The 18128-nt window shown below is 31.7% G+C and overlaps 1 protein-coding gene across 1 annotated transcript; it reads right to left on the bottom strand.

Moving 5' to 3' along the window:
* Positions 1 to 3242: 3242 nt before the first annotated feature.
* On the bottom strand, positions 3243 to 4948 carry LOC120072772 (1-aminocyclopropane-1-carboxylate oxidase 3). The gene is made up of 3 exons (XM_039025254.1): positions 4727 to 4948; positions 4073 to 4633; positions 3243 to 3841 (listed from the first exon to the last, which is right to left on the bottom strand). The coding sequence occupies exons 1-3, from the start codon at positions 4826 to 4828 to the stop codon at positions 3548 to 3550; spliced, it is 957 nt and encodes a 318-aa protein (XP_038881182.1). The 5' UTR covers positions 4829 to 4948; the 3' UTR covers positions 3243 to 3547.
* Positions 4949 to 18128: the final 13180 nt, after the last annotated feature.

Here is an 18128-nt window from a genome sequence, read left to right as displayed (position 1 = left end):
TGATCAACCTTGATCTTTTGGGATTTCTGTCAATCTAAGTCTATATGTCTCTCTTCACTCTTCATTCATTGCGTGACACTTTGTTTCTACTAGTCTATGTGGATGATTTGATCCTTACTGGCTCTAATTCTTAGTTACTTTATCAATTTGTCAGCTCCCTCCAGTTAGTATTTGCTCTCAAAGATCTCGAGCCACTTCATTATTTTTTAGTATTCAGACTTACTTCACCTCCAGTGGATTGGTGTTGTCTCAAACCAAATATATACAAGATCTTCCTGCTCGTCTCCACTTTCATCATCTAAAAGCCGCTCCTTCCCCAATGGTTTCAAGTAAGTCTCTAAGCATGAATGACAGTCCTCTATTAGAAGATCCTTATACTTACTATAGCACTCTTGGTTTTCTCCAATATCTCCTTCATAATCGACTGGAAATCGCCTTTACTATCAATAAATTAAGTCAGTTTGTTCAAGCCCTAACTACCAATCATTGGCAAGCGCTTAAGATTGTTCTCTTACTGGTTACTCTGATGCCGATTCGGTTGCTTCCTTAAATGATCGTAAATTTGTGGGTGGCTATTGTATATTTCTTGGTTCCATTCTTGTCTCTTGGTCCTCCAAGAAGCAAGCCATCGTTGCTCGTTCCACTACTGAATCAAAGTATTCTACCTTGTCCCATTTTGCTTGTGAGCTCAGTGGCTTCGCTCTCTTCTTCAGGAATTTCAAGTGTCAGCCCTTTCACATCCATCACTTGGTGTGACAATCTTTCCGCTGCTGCTCTTACCTACAATCCTATCTTCCATGCTCACACTAAACTTATTGAAATTGATGCTCACTTTGTTTGTGATCAAGTTCTTGCTCATCGTCTCTAAATTCTCCACATTGCTTCCCATGAACAGGTGGTTGATTGCCTTAGTAAAAACTGTTACTCCAACGACAATTTCAATTTCTTTGCGACAAACTTGGCCTTCGATTTCTCTCTTCTTCTCGTTTGAGGGGGTATATTACGATTGATGTATCTCTGACTATTTATTTGTACTTAGTTCACTGTTTTGGTTTTCTTATTTATTATGAATTTCTTATTAGCTATTGTTGGGTAGATTTTGTTCACCTAACCATCTCTTAAATCTCACTCGTTAGGTTTCCTCTTGCTTCCTATTTAAGGAGCTTATGCATTCAAGAATAAATATTGGAAAAAATCATAGAGCAAAGTTCATCTTCTCCATTATAGCCTTAGCGTATACATACACTTGAAGAACCACTGCAGGATGTCCTAATGTTCACTGGATCCCTGTGTCGACCCTGGACTTACTAGAAAATTTGCATTAGATTTATACTTGTATCTATCTCAAGGAAACTTGTACTCAACTAGAGTTGAATCTGTGCATGACATATTGAACTCTTTCACATAATTAACTTATTAACTCAAGTTAAACAAGATAGCAACTAGCTTGGAATAATTTCTGACTATTTATTTGTACTTAACTCACTGTTTGGTTTTCTTATTTATTCTGAATTTCTTATCAAATATTGTTTGATAGATTTTGTTACCTAACCACCCCTTAAATCTCTCCAGTTAGGTGAACCAAATCTTCCTCTAACTTCTTATTTAAGAAGCGTACGTATATTCTGGTATTAACATTGGAAAAAATCACAAATCAAAGTCCATCTTCTCCGTTACTTTTCTCTCTTCTTCTAGACTCAAAAACGAAACTGGTATTGGCCCTCTCTAGGTTGAGACTAATTCAAAGTTCCTGTTTGAGGCTTTTGACTGAATCAAGCTACACTAAAAATGACATCAAACTATATAATCATCTAACAAAGTTTCTTAATATATTGATCTCTAAGACCTTTTGGTTTCTCTTTCCTTCATTTCCCACATCACGATTTTCAATGTCAGAGCATCCTCAAGCCATTACATTACTTGCAGTAGTATTTTATTTGAGTGCTCCAAAATCGAATAGTTTTTACATTTTGGATTCCTTTTTCCAAAAATACCAATAAAGATACTATCTTTTTATCCAGTTCTGCAAAAATATCAATATTCATCTTCTCCACAGAGAACTTTCCAGAGGAAACTGCAGGGTTGGGTTCAATGCTTTGAATGATAATGTCTATCAAATCAATAATGCCTCTTCTCAATATCTTACTCCAACTCAATGCATTTTGACTCACCATTTATTTATTCCTATAATAAACACTGTTTCATTACTAAATCTAGAAATGATGCTGAACAAAGGATAGTCATGAAGTAGTCAGCACCCCAAATTATTGAGCCACTAAAATCCCATTTGGGTGGAGAAAATGGCCTCTATGGTTCATCGTATTTTAGTTCTACTTTTTTTCTTTTTTTTTTTTTTTATTGATATGCGTTGAGAATTGACAATAAATAGAAAATGTAAAGAAAAAAATCGATAAACTCTTTATGTAGTTCACTAATAAAATAATGTGTTAATTAACAACATTCACGGTAAATGAGAAGGGTAAATTCTATGAAAGGATTACCAATTTTTTCAATGTAGGATCCGCAACATTCATACCAACAAAGATGGTTATGTCCTCACGTCTATACATTTAACATCATCTATCTGTCTAGCTATCTGTCTAGCTCGCTCTTATCGACGATCTTTCACGATGATTATTTTATCAAGACTCAACATTTTTTTTTCACACTTAAGGATTCTATTAGTACTATTAAATCATCAATTTTGAGCATAAATTTTCATAATTTTATTTTTAGAATCCGTCCAAAGTCTCATTTCATGGTTTATTTTCACTAATATGTACCCATTATATTTTCTTTAACCAATATGAAACTTTTGTCTCATTCCAACATTAGATCTATAAAAAAGAAACTATCTTTTATTTCATGAGATAGAACCATTTTTAAATCTACATTAATTCAACTATTTACTAAGATTCTTTCAATAATATTTTTCATTTGGGTGTCATTCTCTCCTTTTTTTTCTTTTTCTTTTTTTTTCCTTTTTCATTTTTTGTCCTTTTTTGCTAACATTATTTTTCATACCCTCAATTGGGATTTACTTCTTCTTATGGTTTGTATTTCCTTTTGGTCTTTAACATATTTCTTTGATGTGAACTCTCTTATGAGATCATTAACAAGATACATGTTAGTCTCTTCTGCTTAATTTAAACAGTCAAAGTGGGTGTACATATTTTATATTCCCCCAACATTTGTAGGTTTTTTGAGAAAGTAAAACACACACACACACAAGATAATGCAAGTTTGTATACAAAGTAAGTCTATTTCCACTCTGAATAAAAACCATATTTCAGAATAACAAAGACACACACATATCCATTATTGTTATAACTATTAACCTAGAAAGCCTTCATATTGCTCCCAAACCACTATCATGTTTTTAAAAGTAAAATAAAAATACAGACTACTGTTCCCCAACCCCCAAACATCATCACTAATGTACCACTACAATTTGTTCTTTTCTAACAATAATAATGATAAAAACACCCACAATTAATCCAAATCCCTTTAATTTGTTTGATCTTTCTTGTGTTTTTTGGGGGGGTTTTCAAACAGTTGCAATTGGACCCAAATTGAGATTGGTAGACTCCATGGCTTTCATAGCCTCAAACCTTGGCTCTTTTGCTTGAAACTTAAGCCCCACGTACAGCTTCATGTAATCGTCGAACACAAATTTTGGGTAAAGTTTGCTTTTTTCTTCCTCTCCTTCCACCAGCGCCGGCGCCGGATAGATTACGGCGTCGTTTCCTGGATTGTAGAATGATGCTATCGACATTCTGTTTCCATCTTGCTGTGCTATCACTCTGTGCATTACACTCTTGTACTTTCCATTTGTAATAACCTATTTCAATGAAAACAAAACAAAAGGTTAACACAAATAGTAATAATACTTAGCTAATCTAATTTTTCATGTGACAAATCCTTTTTTTTTTCCATATAGGGAAGGTAGGAAGATGGGCAATGCAAGCCGTATTACTTAAAAATGAAATGAATGTTGATCACGTACTGCATATAAAACTAGTTTTGTAAGGATTTAGAAATAATTTCAAATAAAACTTAACATAGCACATACTTCGAGCTGATCTCCTAAATTGATGACAATAGAGTGATGCATTGGTGGGACATCAACCCATTTGCCATCTTTGAGCAGCTGAAGCCCACTGACTTTGTCGTCTTGAAACAGAAGAATAAGCCCACCAGCATCAGTATGGGCTCTAAGCCCTTTAATCAGCTCCGGTTTAGGACATGGAGGGTAATTGCTAACTTTAGTCCCAAAGTTAGGACCTTTAGACCCATAAAACGCCTTTTTCAAGTACCCTTTTTCAAGCCCAAGATTCTCACAAAGCAAATCCAGAATTTGCTCTGCTAATTTCTCCAATTCTACTGCAAATTCCTTCATCACCTGCCTGTAATCCTCGTCCAGATCAGGAATTTCCGACATGTTGGAAACTGGAAGATGTCGTAAAAAAAAAGTGCTTTCCCAATCAGTGTCGTTAATCTCAGTTTCCACTGAATCCAACCCTTTGATCGCTACCATTTCTTTGAACCTCTGTTCCATACACTTTCTATAATGCTCCTTTGTCAGCTTCTCCACTTTGTCCATCAGCTCATGTGATATCCCATGATTCACCAACTTCATCATTTTAAAAAGAAAAAAAAAATTCATAAGAGAAGCTGATGAGTTATGATAAATTTAAAAGAAAAAAATACACATATATATATCTACCTCGAAGAAACCCCAATTTTCACAAGCATCGTTGATCTGTTTCATTGCAGATACTCTGTCTTCACCATTTAGATTGTTCATGTTGATAACAGGGAAATTCATCTCCGTTGTTTCTCTCAAAAACTTTGTAACTTTCTTAGTGTTTTGAGTGTGTGTTTTGAGTGGTGGAGATGGGCTGGTATTTATAGGGGAAGGGGAAATAAAAGAAAGTGGAAAATTAAGGAAGGAAAAAGATAGTGGGAAAGGTTGAGAAAAGGATGAAGTGTGTTGTTATGAAATCTTTGATTAATTTAATGGGGAGAAAGGACAAAAACAGTGGGGGAATAAATTTAGAAAAGGGGGAAAATAAAAAGTTTGGAATATTATTTTATAAACTAACCATTTTATGAGATAGAATATGGCCTTGAAGGAAACTCACATGGAAGAATAAGATAAGCTAATTTAAGCTAATTAGAGAGTAATTTGTAATTTTGAGTTATTTTTCATTCTCGGTGGACCCAAAAATGTTATTGAATCTCTCATTAGATCTTAGAATTAATGCAGATTTGAGTAAAGTTTTAAGTGATTAGTTGATTAATTAAAGGAAGTTTAGAGAGAGAGAGAGAAGTGCAACATGTGAGCACATCCTAGAGGTGGGCCCACTTCTATTCAATCTTTGTGTCTTGTGGTCATTAAGGTGGGCCCTCTGCTTTGATGACTGTGACTCTCTTTGGTGGGACCCACTCTTTTTTGTTTTCCTTTTGTTTTTTGAACCCCACTGCCTCACTTTTGACTCATCTAATCTAACTTACTACGTTACTCGATTGTTCACGGGGCGGGAACCGGCAGGAAAATAGCTACCGGAAGGGGATTTTTTTCCAAAAAAAAATAATTTTATTTATTTATTTCTAAAATATAGGTAAATTCAAGAATAATATAGTTTTTAAAAATAATGACAAAATTAAGGTAATTGGAAAAAAATTTCTAAAAATAAAGTGGTTGAAAAAACAAATTTTAGAAATAAGGTTGAAGGCCAAGCTATTGACAAAAATAGGGTAGTAGTGGTGTTGAAGCCCTAATTTTGAAAGATAAGAGATTACCCTAATTTTGTCATTTATTTCCTTTCAACCCTATTTTTGTCAATAAATACTAAAATAAAATTATTTTTTTAAAAAAAAACCTGAATTAGTGAATCAAACTTCAAATGGTTGGAAATGAGGAAATGATCTGGATATATAAATGAGAACAATTATCTTCATTGGTATGTGAATTTTTTAGATGACCCGTTACACAGATCATAGATGTTAAACAAGACATCCTATAAATTTAAGAGACAACAAAAGAATTAATAAACAGTAAATCAAGAAACGAACACATAGAAATTGGTAACCCGGTTTGGTGACAAAACCACCTACGTCTGGGAGATAGTGTGCTCAGAAAAGATCACTAATATGAAAAAGTTAAGCATTTACAATATTATACTTATTTGTAAATTAATAACGATTATAGTTGCACATGTAAAGACTAACTTATTTGATCACTTAGGCTATCCCTAGATATAAGACTCTTTCTCAATCGAAGTTAAGCTCCCCCAAAGTATATAAAAATTAGTGAAGTAACACTTAGGCTCCCCCTAATTGTGTGAGACTCCCTCTCACCACAAAGATATCTTTCCTCCTTCTTGTGAACTTCCCTTCACTTGAAGAACTTAAGTTTTTCCTAAGTTTGAGAACTCCTTCTCTATGAATGTTACCTTAGGAACCCCCAAGGAAGAGAATCCCTTCTCTATCAATTCTGCCTTAGGCTCCCTCTAAGGACAAAGATTGCTTCTAAAAAATTAATCACTCACAACAAGAACAATTATAGAACAAGCCGCTAGGAACCATGAATATTTCTTGCTTTACGAACAATGAACACCACAGAGAATTATCTATCAAGAACAATAATCGATCTCTCACAAAAACATATCTGGCAATCCTAGCAAGATCGCCTATAGCACGTTAAATAGTGCAGTGGGAAGAAAAAAAGGAACATCCCCAATCGAATTCTATAGAACATTGAAAATGAAAGAATCCAGAAAAAATAACTATATAAAATTTTCTAGATAAGAAAAGAAACGGACGGTAGGATTGACATCTTGTAAGACATTTTGTGTGACAACTTCTGTAACAACACTAAAATAACCAAGGAACCAAAATCCAGGAACCTTAAATAAATATACAACCAAGAACGAAACTTTGACAGTATGATGTCTTTAATGAAATGAAAAGTCAAATCATGAGTGTTTATGCCCAAACTTAATAAATATGGTACTAGAGATATAAGAAAGTCAGTTGTCCCTAACACAAACTTTAAAATTGGTAGTACAAAGTCTTACTAGTCGAACTATCTTCGTACTCGTAGCCACCACTCATTTGATTCTCCATAACTCTAAAAAGTTTCTTGAATTTTAGGAGGGTGGGTTATTCTCTTCTTTAGTACTTTTACTAAGATCATTTTCTTCTTAAAGAAACTTTTAATTAAATTATTATTTTTACTATAATTTTTTCTTTGAATTGTTAATTCCTCACAAAGATATCAAATCAAAAGAAAAGTTTTATGCTCACTTGATATAAAAAAACATATTTCATATCAAATTATTTTAGTATCCATATATAATAGTTGGAGATAATATATTGAAATTTATATTAAAAATAAGGTAAACTTTTTTAAAGAATGTCTAGTTAGACATAATATTAAAAATTTAACAGAGATTTATAATGAAAAAGTTTGCTTCAAGTTTTATTCAACCCAACTTGAAAAATCATGGACACAATTTGTCATATAACTATTTTTTTCTCTAAAAAAGTAAATATAATTCCCTAACTCTTTAACGATTTTAAAGTTATCCTTTGTTATAGTGTCCCAATTCTATAATAACATATATTCCGATGAGTGTAAAATTGAAGACTCATAAAATAGCTAAAAAAAGAAAAAACAAAACGAAATTGCAAGACTCATAAAATGGATGCAAATAGTCCTTTTAACTTCTTTAAAACGTAATCACCATATTAGCTGTGATATTCATATATATATATATTTCAAAAAAATGAAGAATACGTAAATGTATCTTGAATGGCTCCTACTGTCTATACCTAATTATCAAATTATAATTGTGTCACGTGGTAAATTAATTTCTTTATTTTTTTTATTTGTAATTTATGTGATTGGCATGATGTTTCCAAGTATTTAGTAAAAAAAATATCTCTCAATTCTAGTACAATATACTACTTCAAAAGGAGTAGCAAATATCACCATCACCCATGAATAGAAAATGACTTCTCCAAATTATAAATGAAAAAGACATTAGGATGACTTGTCACTCGATATGCAAATGTTAAATAGAAAACACTGACTACAACTGTAATAACAAAAATACCAATAACAAGTAAACGAGTAAAGGCACACAACAGTTGGTAATCTAGTTCGGTGATAAACACCTACGTCTGGGAGCAGAGTGCTCAAGGAAGATAATTTACTAATATTAAAGAGTTAGGTAGTTTACAACGTAGTACTTATCTGTAATACATCAACTACTACAGTGACTCACGTAGAGCTTAACTCACACGTCACCTAAGCTCTCCCTAGATGTGGGACTCCCTTTCAACTGAACTTAGTCTCCCGCTAAGTATGTTAATATTAGCGTCTCACCCTTCGGTACATGTTTATCTTAATGTAGGTATTTTGAATCTCTATGATATACAATAGGTAATATGAACTCAAATATTAATCTAAACATATATTCAATGTATAATTAAATTAATTTAACTAGCAAAAATTTGGACCAATTTTGGCACCTTAATGCAAAAATAATTAATTCAATTAATATAACTATTATATCAATTTAATTAATTAAATACAAAAACAAAATTAGGCCAAATGCTTCAACAACTGCATCACTCCTTGTCTGCGTAGCTATATCAATTTAATTAATTAAATGTTATATAATTAATTTTACAAATTAATTAAATAAGTGTTATTTAATTAGTTAATTGTGAAAAAAGAAAATAGTAAAAGGATTAAAAAAAGAGTTTCGTCCTTCTCTGTAGAAAACCTTCCTTATGGCCCTTTTGGCACATGAGTTTATTTGTGCAAATTTTTCCTAAACCACAAAGAAAATACTCTCTACTCTCCAAAACCCTTTTCTCCTCTTCCTCTCTCAATAGTTAGATACCACCTATTCTTCTATTGGAATCCTAGAGAATAACAAGGTTACTCTTGCGGTAGTATTGGCGATTGTTTAAGAAATCATTCGTGATCAAGATCGTTGGAGAAACCATTCGTTGGAACTTCGAGAGGATTGTTCGTGAAGCTTGGGAATCTACAAAAGTAAGAATGGTTCTAATCTTTTTTCAAAGCATCTAATTTACATGTTTATATTCTGTTTTAGTATAATGAATTTATTTATATAAAAATTAAATGGTGGGATGCAAGGCGTTCTCACACAAAACGCTTCCGCTGTGGGATTCGATCCCTTCAATAGGTATCAAAGCCAATTTCTTATATCCACGTTCTTCATATTTTTTAAAACAAAATTAGTTTAGATGTGGGTTTAATATTCTGCATTTGGAATGTTTTGAATGTCGGTTTGCAAAAATTGGTTGTTTTCAATTTTGGCAAAAGATTACTTTTAATTGATTAAATTGTAAGAGTCTATTGTATTTTTTAGACAATTTAATTCTTACTTTGAATCTGTAAGTCCATGTTGATCAAAAGAGCAACGGTTGCTAAGGAGATCGGAAAGAAACAGATGTGTTCGCGCAAGTTTGGAGCTGAAAACGTGCAGAACAGGAGCATTCTACCGCTCAGCGTCGCAACACTGCGAGCACCGTTGCCACGCTGAAAGGCAACGCTCAACAAGCACAGTATTGCAATGCTCCGAGCATTGACAGAAAGCAAGTGACGCGCATGAAGCCCTTCGGCTGAAGTTGTTTACCCTGATTTCCTATGTATTTTTTATTTAATTAAATTAATATAATAGTTATATTAATTTAATCTTATTTTTTTGCATAAGGGTGCAAAAATCGGTCCAATTTTTGTTGTTTAATTTAATTTTCATTGGATGTATGTTTAAATTATTTTTGAATTCATATTACATATTATATGTCACATAGATTCAAAAATATCCACCATAGAATAACACGTGTATATGCATCATAATCAAATATAAGTGTTATATTGTATAGATGCATGATTAAATTAGCATGGTCATGCATAATGAGATTAGTGTTATATCAGTAATGTATGATTAACCTAAGCATGTCCAAGCTGTTGGGGATGATCCTTAAATCTCGTGGATTGTAATGTACAAATGATTTATTTATTTAATAAAATATGAGATAATTTATTTGACATTTAGTAGCATTAACCCACAAGACCAAAAAATTAATATCCAAGGTTATCTTTTGTAGTTTAAACATGTATGTAGAGATATACAGATGGATCATGTTTAAGTGATCTGTAGTAGATGGATAAGACTAGATACCTTATTCTGGTGACACTACGAATATGACCCGTTTTGTAAATGTTGCAATTGTTGTAAAGTGCTACAAAAAATCTGATCTTGATAATTCATGTAGAGACATGTAAGTAGGGGGGTTCTATACAAAAAGGTTTATATAAAACTGAACTACGAAATGAATAGTCTCTTTATATAACGTCATTAATAGTAGAGACTTACATTTCACTAGAATGACCATAGGTGATATGATCTGAATCCTAAGTGAGTTGTGAACTCCTGTCTATGAAAACGGTCCTCTGATTTGTATGGGCGAGAGTGGTCAAATTGCCGACTTAATAAGCCTACCATTTTAAGAATTAGTCTAATTAGAGAGTTGGGAATACAGCTACACAAGACAAAATTCATTCATTCTCTAATGTCGAAGTAATAAATTGCTCCCCTAATGGGTAATTCTGGGGCTTGAACAATGTAGCGTCACACCCTCTCTTAGCGGGTTTGGTCATATCTGGACTATCACTTATTGTTCATTAAAGGGATCAGTGATACTTAAGGAGTTAGATATAATTATATGGGCAAAACGATAATTTTGGCCAAACTGTACTTACGAGCAATTTGTGAAACGTCATCGCACTATTGATTAGTTATATACAATGGACAAAAAAATATATCTGTAGTGCGAAGAGCACAAATTTCAGTCTTTAGTAGAGTGACCGACAGTTAATGGATGTTGAATAATTATAATTTAATTAAAGGAGTTTAATTAATTATTCAGGTACTGCTTCAATCTACATGTTGAATAATTATAATTTAATTAAAGGAGTTTAATTAATTATTCAGGTACTGCTTCAATCTACAGGTTCATAAGGTCCCTTGTAGCTCAATAGGGATTATTGAGAATTAATTTGAATTGTTCAAATTAATTGAGGGAATTAATTATATGTGATATAATTAAATTAAATTAATATAATGTATTTGATACATTATAATATAAAGTTTATTTGGGAGAAACTAAGTATTTGAATATGATTCAAATACTAATTATATAGATGGGATTCATACAATTAAATTTAGTATAAATATAATTTATATTAAATGTATACATTATTGAGAGAAATAAAAACTATAGGTTATATTGTATCAAAAACTATAAGTTATGTGTTACATTTGATATAACATAAGTTTAATGTATATTATATTATAAGGTGGTTATTATATATATATTAAATAATTTATTATTTATTAAATTGTGTTTTTTTTAAATTAATTTGTGAGGGAATTGTAATTTCCTCCCCTTCTTTTCTCTTTGATGGCAGTACGTGTAGGGTGTGGTTGGTTTATTCACTTTTTCTTCTTCACAGAAGATTGATAGAGAAGTGTGTCTCTCGGGATGTTGAAGATCTCCCTATAAAACTCACCTCTTCCTCTCTCAAAATTCTCTCCCTCTTCCCAAAATATTTCAAAACTCACACCTTCTGAAATTCTCAACTCCTAAAGGAGAATACAAAAGGTTCAGCTTGTGGTGGTGTCTTGCTGCGATTTTTGGAAGATCGAGATTTCGAAGTATTCGTGATCAATTGGAAACGATTACGTGAAGACTATTGGCTTCAAGGGTAAGTTTATTCTTATTCTCTTAACCCTCATTTCTAATAAACATGATGTAAATACTATGTTGATGCATAATTCTGGTTATGTGAATTTTGATTTTGTGAAATATTTAAAATTGGGAACGATACCACCTCCACTACAGACCTCACGATTCTTTCAATTGGTATTAGAGCCATGTTCTTGGTCCCAATTTTATTTTTTTCAAAATTTTAATTTACAGTGTTTTGGTGGGTTGCATATTGTTCAAGTTGATGAATGTTGAATGGTTTGCAATTTGTGGATGTTTACGAGATTAAGCTTTAGATTTTCAACTTTCTTTTCAATTGGTTTGTAAAGACCTTTTATTTTTGGGCATTAATTGCGATCAAGTCTATAAATTTTTTGTATTGTGTCGTTCGTGATAATTCTGACATTTTTCTGGAGAAATCAATGCCCAAATCGGAGAAGAAACGAAGTAGATCGCAATTGTATGATGGGCGACTGTACAGTAGCGTTGCAATGCTGCGATAAGGCGGACGAAAATTTTTTTTCCGTTACATTGCAACGCTTCGAGACAAGAAAAATGAATCGATTCGTGCGCGGTTTAATTCGTGGCATAACTGGTTCGTATCTAGTTCACTTGGTTTGAGTGGTTCGCGGGTAGTTTGTGTCTTGGGCGGCCCGGTTCGTGCGGTTCAACCCTGGTTCACTTGTTTTGAACCGGTTTGACTATTGTTTGCCTAGTTAGTTTTTAAATTAATTAGATTAATATAACATTATATTAATTTAATTAAAGGATTAGTAGTTCAATCTCGGTCCATAAATTGTTGTCTAAATTTTGCATTTGATGTATGGTTTAATTTTATTTATATATGTCATAATGTATGCCATATAGTAAAATCCCACCATAGGTCGTGTATTATTCATGCATCATTTATATTATAAATGTCATAATATATAGTTACATGACTTAATTTTATAGCATGCTCATGCATCATATAATATAAGTGTTATAATATATGTTTACCTGCATTAATAACATAGTCATGCATCATTTATGTTATAAGAGTTATATATATATAGTTTGGATTATGAATGTATGTATGTTATTAATTCTTTCATTACCTCAGTATATATAAATGTTATGTATGTTAAGTAATGAAATGGAAATTGCATGAAGCATGATATACTTTAGATAATTTTATAAATGTTATAATTTTATTAAGTATGTCGTTCAATGCAATGTATGATTTTAATTTGTTTCATTTATTTTATAATCGTTATAATTAAATGAAATTATAAATTAAAATCAATAATTTAGAATTGTATGGAAACTTAGGTTCAAATATTTTTTAAAATAGTTTTAAAATATGATTCACATAGACCTAATATCACAAAATTTCTAATGTGATTAGAAATTAGTTTAATCTTTTAATTAGTGTAATAGGATTAAATTGGTTTTAATTAAAAGATTAAATTTGTGGTGAACGTATCTATAAGAAACCTTTTATCTAAGGCTAGTTCTATCTAGGTTGAGGTATTTAAGTTAATGGAAATGGAACACCCCTATCTGTGAACTAATTTATAAAGGTGAATTAGATAGATTTGCTATAACCATGCAATTGTTGATTAAAGTTTATTAATTTGTTTAATAAACATTAATCAAAATTGTTTAATTATCCAAAGTAAGTGTTACTTTTAGGAAATTTTAAATAATCAATTAAAAATAAATAGCCATATTTTTTCTAAGTTAAATTAATCCATGATAAAACACTCGTGGGAGGAAAATGGGGTATATGATACTTCATTTTTCCTTTTCATGTTTCTCCCTCAAAATTTACACTATGAGATCTAAGGATGGCAAAATTCCCCATGGGGTCGGGTTCTCGACCTGATTGGGACCAGAAATCCCTGGTTTGACCGGACATGGAGGTCAAATCGAGGATTTAAATCGGGTCCCCGATCGGGGATATGGCGAGGATGGGGAGGGGATCCCCGCCCCGTCCCCAACGCTGACCTCGATCCCCGCCCCACCCGATTTTTTTAATTATTAACATATATAATAATAATAATAATAATTAAAATTAGAAAAAAAATTGAAAACAAAACTTTTAATTATAATTTTTTTCTAATTATTATTATTATTATATATACACTAATACTACTCATACAGTAGCTTGAGCTACTGTTTTAGTTAAATTTTTTTAAGTTTAATTTTCAATATACAATTTTAACAATTTTAATAAAATAAAATTTTAACAACAATACTAATTTATTATATAAAATTTACAATTTTATAAATACTAATTTTAGTTAGTTTTAGATAATAAAATTAATAAAATAAAAAGTGGAGATTCTCTGACCCCCAAAACGGAGAATGGGGCGGAGATGGGGATTAAAAGTCCCCACTGGGACGGGGATGGGGAATGCATCCCCACCCCACCCTAGCCTCGTTGCCATCCCTAATGAGATCTATACTCGATCTTGAGGCACCTTTGCTTGTGTCCCCCTACGGATGGTGTTTGTATAGGTCAATACCAAGGTGAATGGAGAGAATGTCTATAGTAAGTGGGAGTGGGATGTGTACCAACATATCCCACGGTCTCTCTCATTAGTTTGTAGTAAATTTTCATGTTCAGCCTCGAGGCACCTTTGCTTGTATCCCCTATGGATGACATTTTCATGACTCTTTACTAAAACTCCATAAATGGATAGGATTGCTTTAATTTTTGCCTCCTATCGATTTTTCCTTATGGTTGGCTCATTAGGGCGAAACTCTAGAATCTAAAATAAAAGGTTATGCTTACAAGAAAATATTAAGCTAGTTAACAGTTTCTGGACAGAAGAATGGTGACTAGTAGCTACAATAACAATGAGTTGTTCTGTATATTGATTGAAATAGTCTCATTTCAGTGAATAGGTACCTGATCATGGGTTTTATCCTGCCTCACTAAAAATTCATTGCAAAATAGATGTCACATAGGGTACATTAAATTATTTTGCTAAATTTGATTGGTTTTTTCAAAATGGGTAATGCTTGAATATTAATATAAATAAATTATATGTTTCAGCAAATTTACAAAATGACTTCCGCTACATTGAACATGCTCGTCGCTGATAAGTTAACAAGCGATAATTACATCACTTGGAAGAACACGATTAATACAGTTCTAATCATCAATGACTTGTGATTTGTCCTTGTGGAGGAATGTCTTCTAGTACCAACTTAAAATGTTGCTTGAAACGTTCAGGAGGCATACGAGCATTGGGTACAGAAAAATGAAAAGATCCAAGCATATATCTTGGCAAACCTTTCTAAAATCTTGGCCAATAAGCATGAGCTCATGCTCACTGCTCGTGAGATCATTGAGTCCCTATGGAGAATGTACAGACAACCATCTGCTCAGCTCAGGCATTACGCTCTTAAATTCATCTTCAATGCCCATCGCAAGAAGGGGCATCTATTTGAGAACATGTTCTCAACATGATGGTCCACTTTAATGTGGTGGAGATGATTGAGTCTGTCATTGATGAAGCCAATTATGTTAGCTTCATCCTAGAAACTTTACTTGAAAATTTCCTGCAGTTCCGTAGCAATCCTGGTATGAACAAGATTGACTGCAACCTGACCACCTTACTCAACGAACTACAGATTTCCAATCCTTGATGAAAGTCAAGGAACAGAATGGAGAGACAAAATTTACCTCGTCCTTTAAGAAGTTCTTCAGAGGTTTGACTTATGGAACTAAGTTTGTGTCTTCTTCTTCTGACACCAAAAAGCAGAAGAATAAGAAAGGTGGAAAGAGGAAAGTTAACCTACCAATTGCTGCCCAGAAAGGCAAGAAGGCCAAGGTTGTAAAGGGAATATGTTTCTATTGCAACTAAGAGAGACCTTAGAAGAAGAATTGTCCCAAGTACTTGACAGAAAAAAAAAAAAAAAAAAAAAAAAGGTCAGGTAAGACAAATACGATTTACTTGTGGAGACTTGTTTAGTGTAGAATGATGATTCAACCTAGATAATAGATTTAGGCACCACTAACCATGTTTTTTCTTCATTTTAGGGAATTAGTTCATGGTGGCAACTAGAGACGATAACTGTATAAATAATTATTTAATTGATGTGCAAATTAAATTAAATAATTGTTATTTAATCGTGCGAATTAATTAAACAAGTGTTATATAATTAATTGTAATTAAATAAGTGTTAATTAATTAATTAATTGTGGAAAAGGAAAATAGGAAAATGATTAGGAAAAAGGTTGTTTCTCTATATAAAGTATGGCTCTTTTGGTGCATGAGTTTATTTGTGCAAATTTTCCCTAAACTATCATCTCTACTCTTAAAAAGCCTTTTTTCCTTTCCCTCTCCCAATAGTTGGATACCACCTATCCCTCTATTGGAATTCTAAAGAATAATGAGGTTACCCTCATGGTGATATTTAAGATTGTTCAAGAAATCGTTTGTGGCCATTTATTGGAACTTCAAGAGGATTGTTCGTGAAGCTTAGAATTTTTCTAATATTTTCTCAAAGCATGCTAATTTACATGTATATATTCTATTTTAGTATAATGAATTTGTTTATGTAAAAATCGAATTGCAGGATGCAAGACATTCTCACACAAAACGATACCATTGGGGGATTCGATCCCTTCAGAATCTTAGGCTCCCTCTAAGACTGAGAATTCTTTCTCTGGCAGTAATGACTTAGGCTCCCCTAAGACCGTGAAACTCTTCAAAATGTTGCATTCAATAAATGAAGAACATGTGCGGTGGAATGGTGTGCAAACGAGCAAGAACACAATGTAGAATAGTTTGGTCGAAGTAGAGAAAACGTCTTACTCAATTAAACAAATGCGGCAACCCTAAAAGGATTGCAAAACTCACTTTAAATGATCAAATCCAATCAAGAAAATAAGTCCTTATTTAGAATAAAAAAACGCGCTTCAAAAAAAGAACAAATCAGGCTAAATGTCATAGGACATATATTTCCGGATAAGGAAAATCTTCTGCAAGAAAATATTTTAATGTCACAACTTGATGTTAAGACTTTATTTGAGACATCTACAGAACCACTGTCTTAGAGAAAATTATAAAACCAACTAATCAAATCTCCAATAATAAATCTATAGTCCTTTTAAAAACATGCAACTTGAACATAACTCTAATTCGTTAAGATATATATATCCATAACTAATAAAGGCTAAGTTAGAAGCCTCACATCCCATGTTGAACTCAAAGAAAAAAACTAAGCGTAAAATTTTATAAATTCTCTTATTACGTGCTTTATTTTTATTGAGTGAAGTCTCTATCTGTGTGGTTTAGAGTGTAGTTATCAGTTTTGTTAAGGTTTAAAATATCGATATCGATGAAAATATTGAGATCCTAATTTTATGAAAATATCGATATTGATAGAAATTTTAGAAAACTTTATGGAAATTAATGAAAATTATTATAATTATTTAATGAAACTTTGATTACCACTTCATTAGACTATATTTGACCATTTTTAATCATCATTTCTATAAAATAGGACAATATTTAGAGGCACAATGTAAATATCTATATAAATATTGATGTAATAGTAGAAATTTAAAAAAGAAATAGAAAAATAATTACAAAAGAATATATTTTTTTTCTAAGTCTTTTTCTTGGAAATGAAAATTTGGGATAAAAGAAGCAAAACTCACATCAATTCAATTTTAAAATGAAATGATGTAAAAGTTCAATGGAAAAAGGTTTGAATAAAATTAAAAATAAATATGTTTTTTTTAATCAAATTTGGTTTTTAGAAATGAAAGTTTTAGATGGTAAAAAAAAAAAAAAAAAAAAAACTTTAATTTTGAGTTGAAAAAATGTGAAAAAAATGTGAAAAAAGTTTAAATAAGTTTAAAAAATAAATATATGTTATTATTTTTTCTCAATTTTGGTTTTTTTTAAAATGAAAGCTTCGGATGGTAAAAAAATAAAACTTATATCAATTCAATTTTGAGGATGTGTGAAAATATACCATTAGTGTAATCAAGACAAATCTATAAACATTAAAAAACTCCATTGAACCTAATTAATTAAAAAAAAAAAATCCATCGAAATTCTCGAAATTTTAAGAATCAGAGAAAATCGAAATTCTCCCCATAGTGAAATTTTGGGATTTCAACCAAAATTTTAAATTATGGTTTTGTTACTCATTTAACCATACAGAAAGCTAAAAATGACTGGATCGCTAGCTAACCTAAACAACACGTAAAACACAATTGAGATGAGAAACTAATATTACATTCACAAAATAGTAAAAAAAAAAATAAATAAGGGAAAAATCAAATTTTAGCCATAAACTTGATA

Source organism: Benincasa hispida, chromosome 3 (assembly GCF_009727055.1).
Source record: "Benincasa hispida cultivar B227 chromosome 3, ASM972705v1, whole genome shotgun sequence".
Classification (NCBI taxonomy): domain Eukaryota; kingdom Viridiplantae; phylum Streptophyta; class Magnoliopsida; order Cucurbitales; family Cucurbitaceae; genus Benincasa; species Benincasa hispida.
The sequence above is the reverse complement of the archived record's forward strand: the minus strand, read 5'-3'. Positions and strand labels throughout refer to the sequence as shown.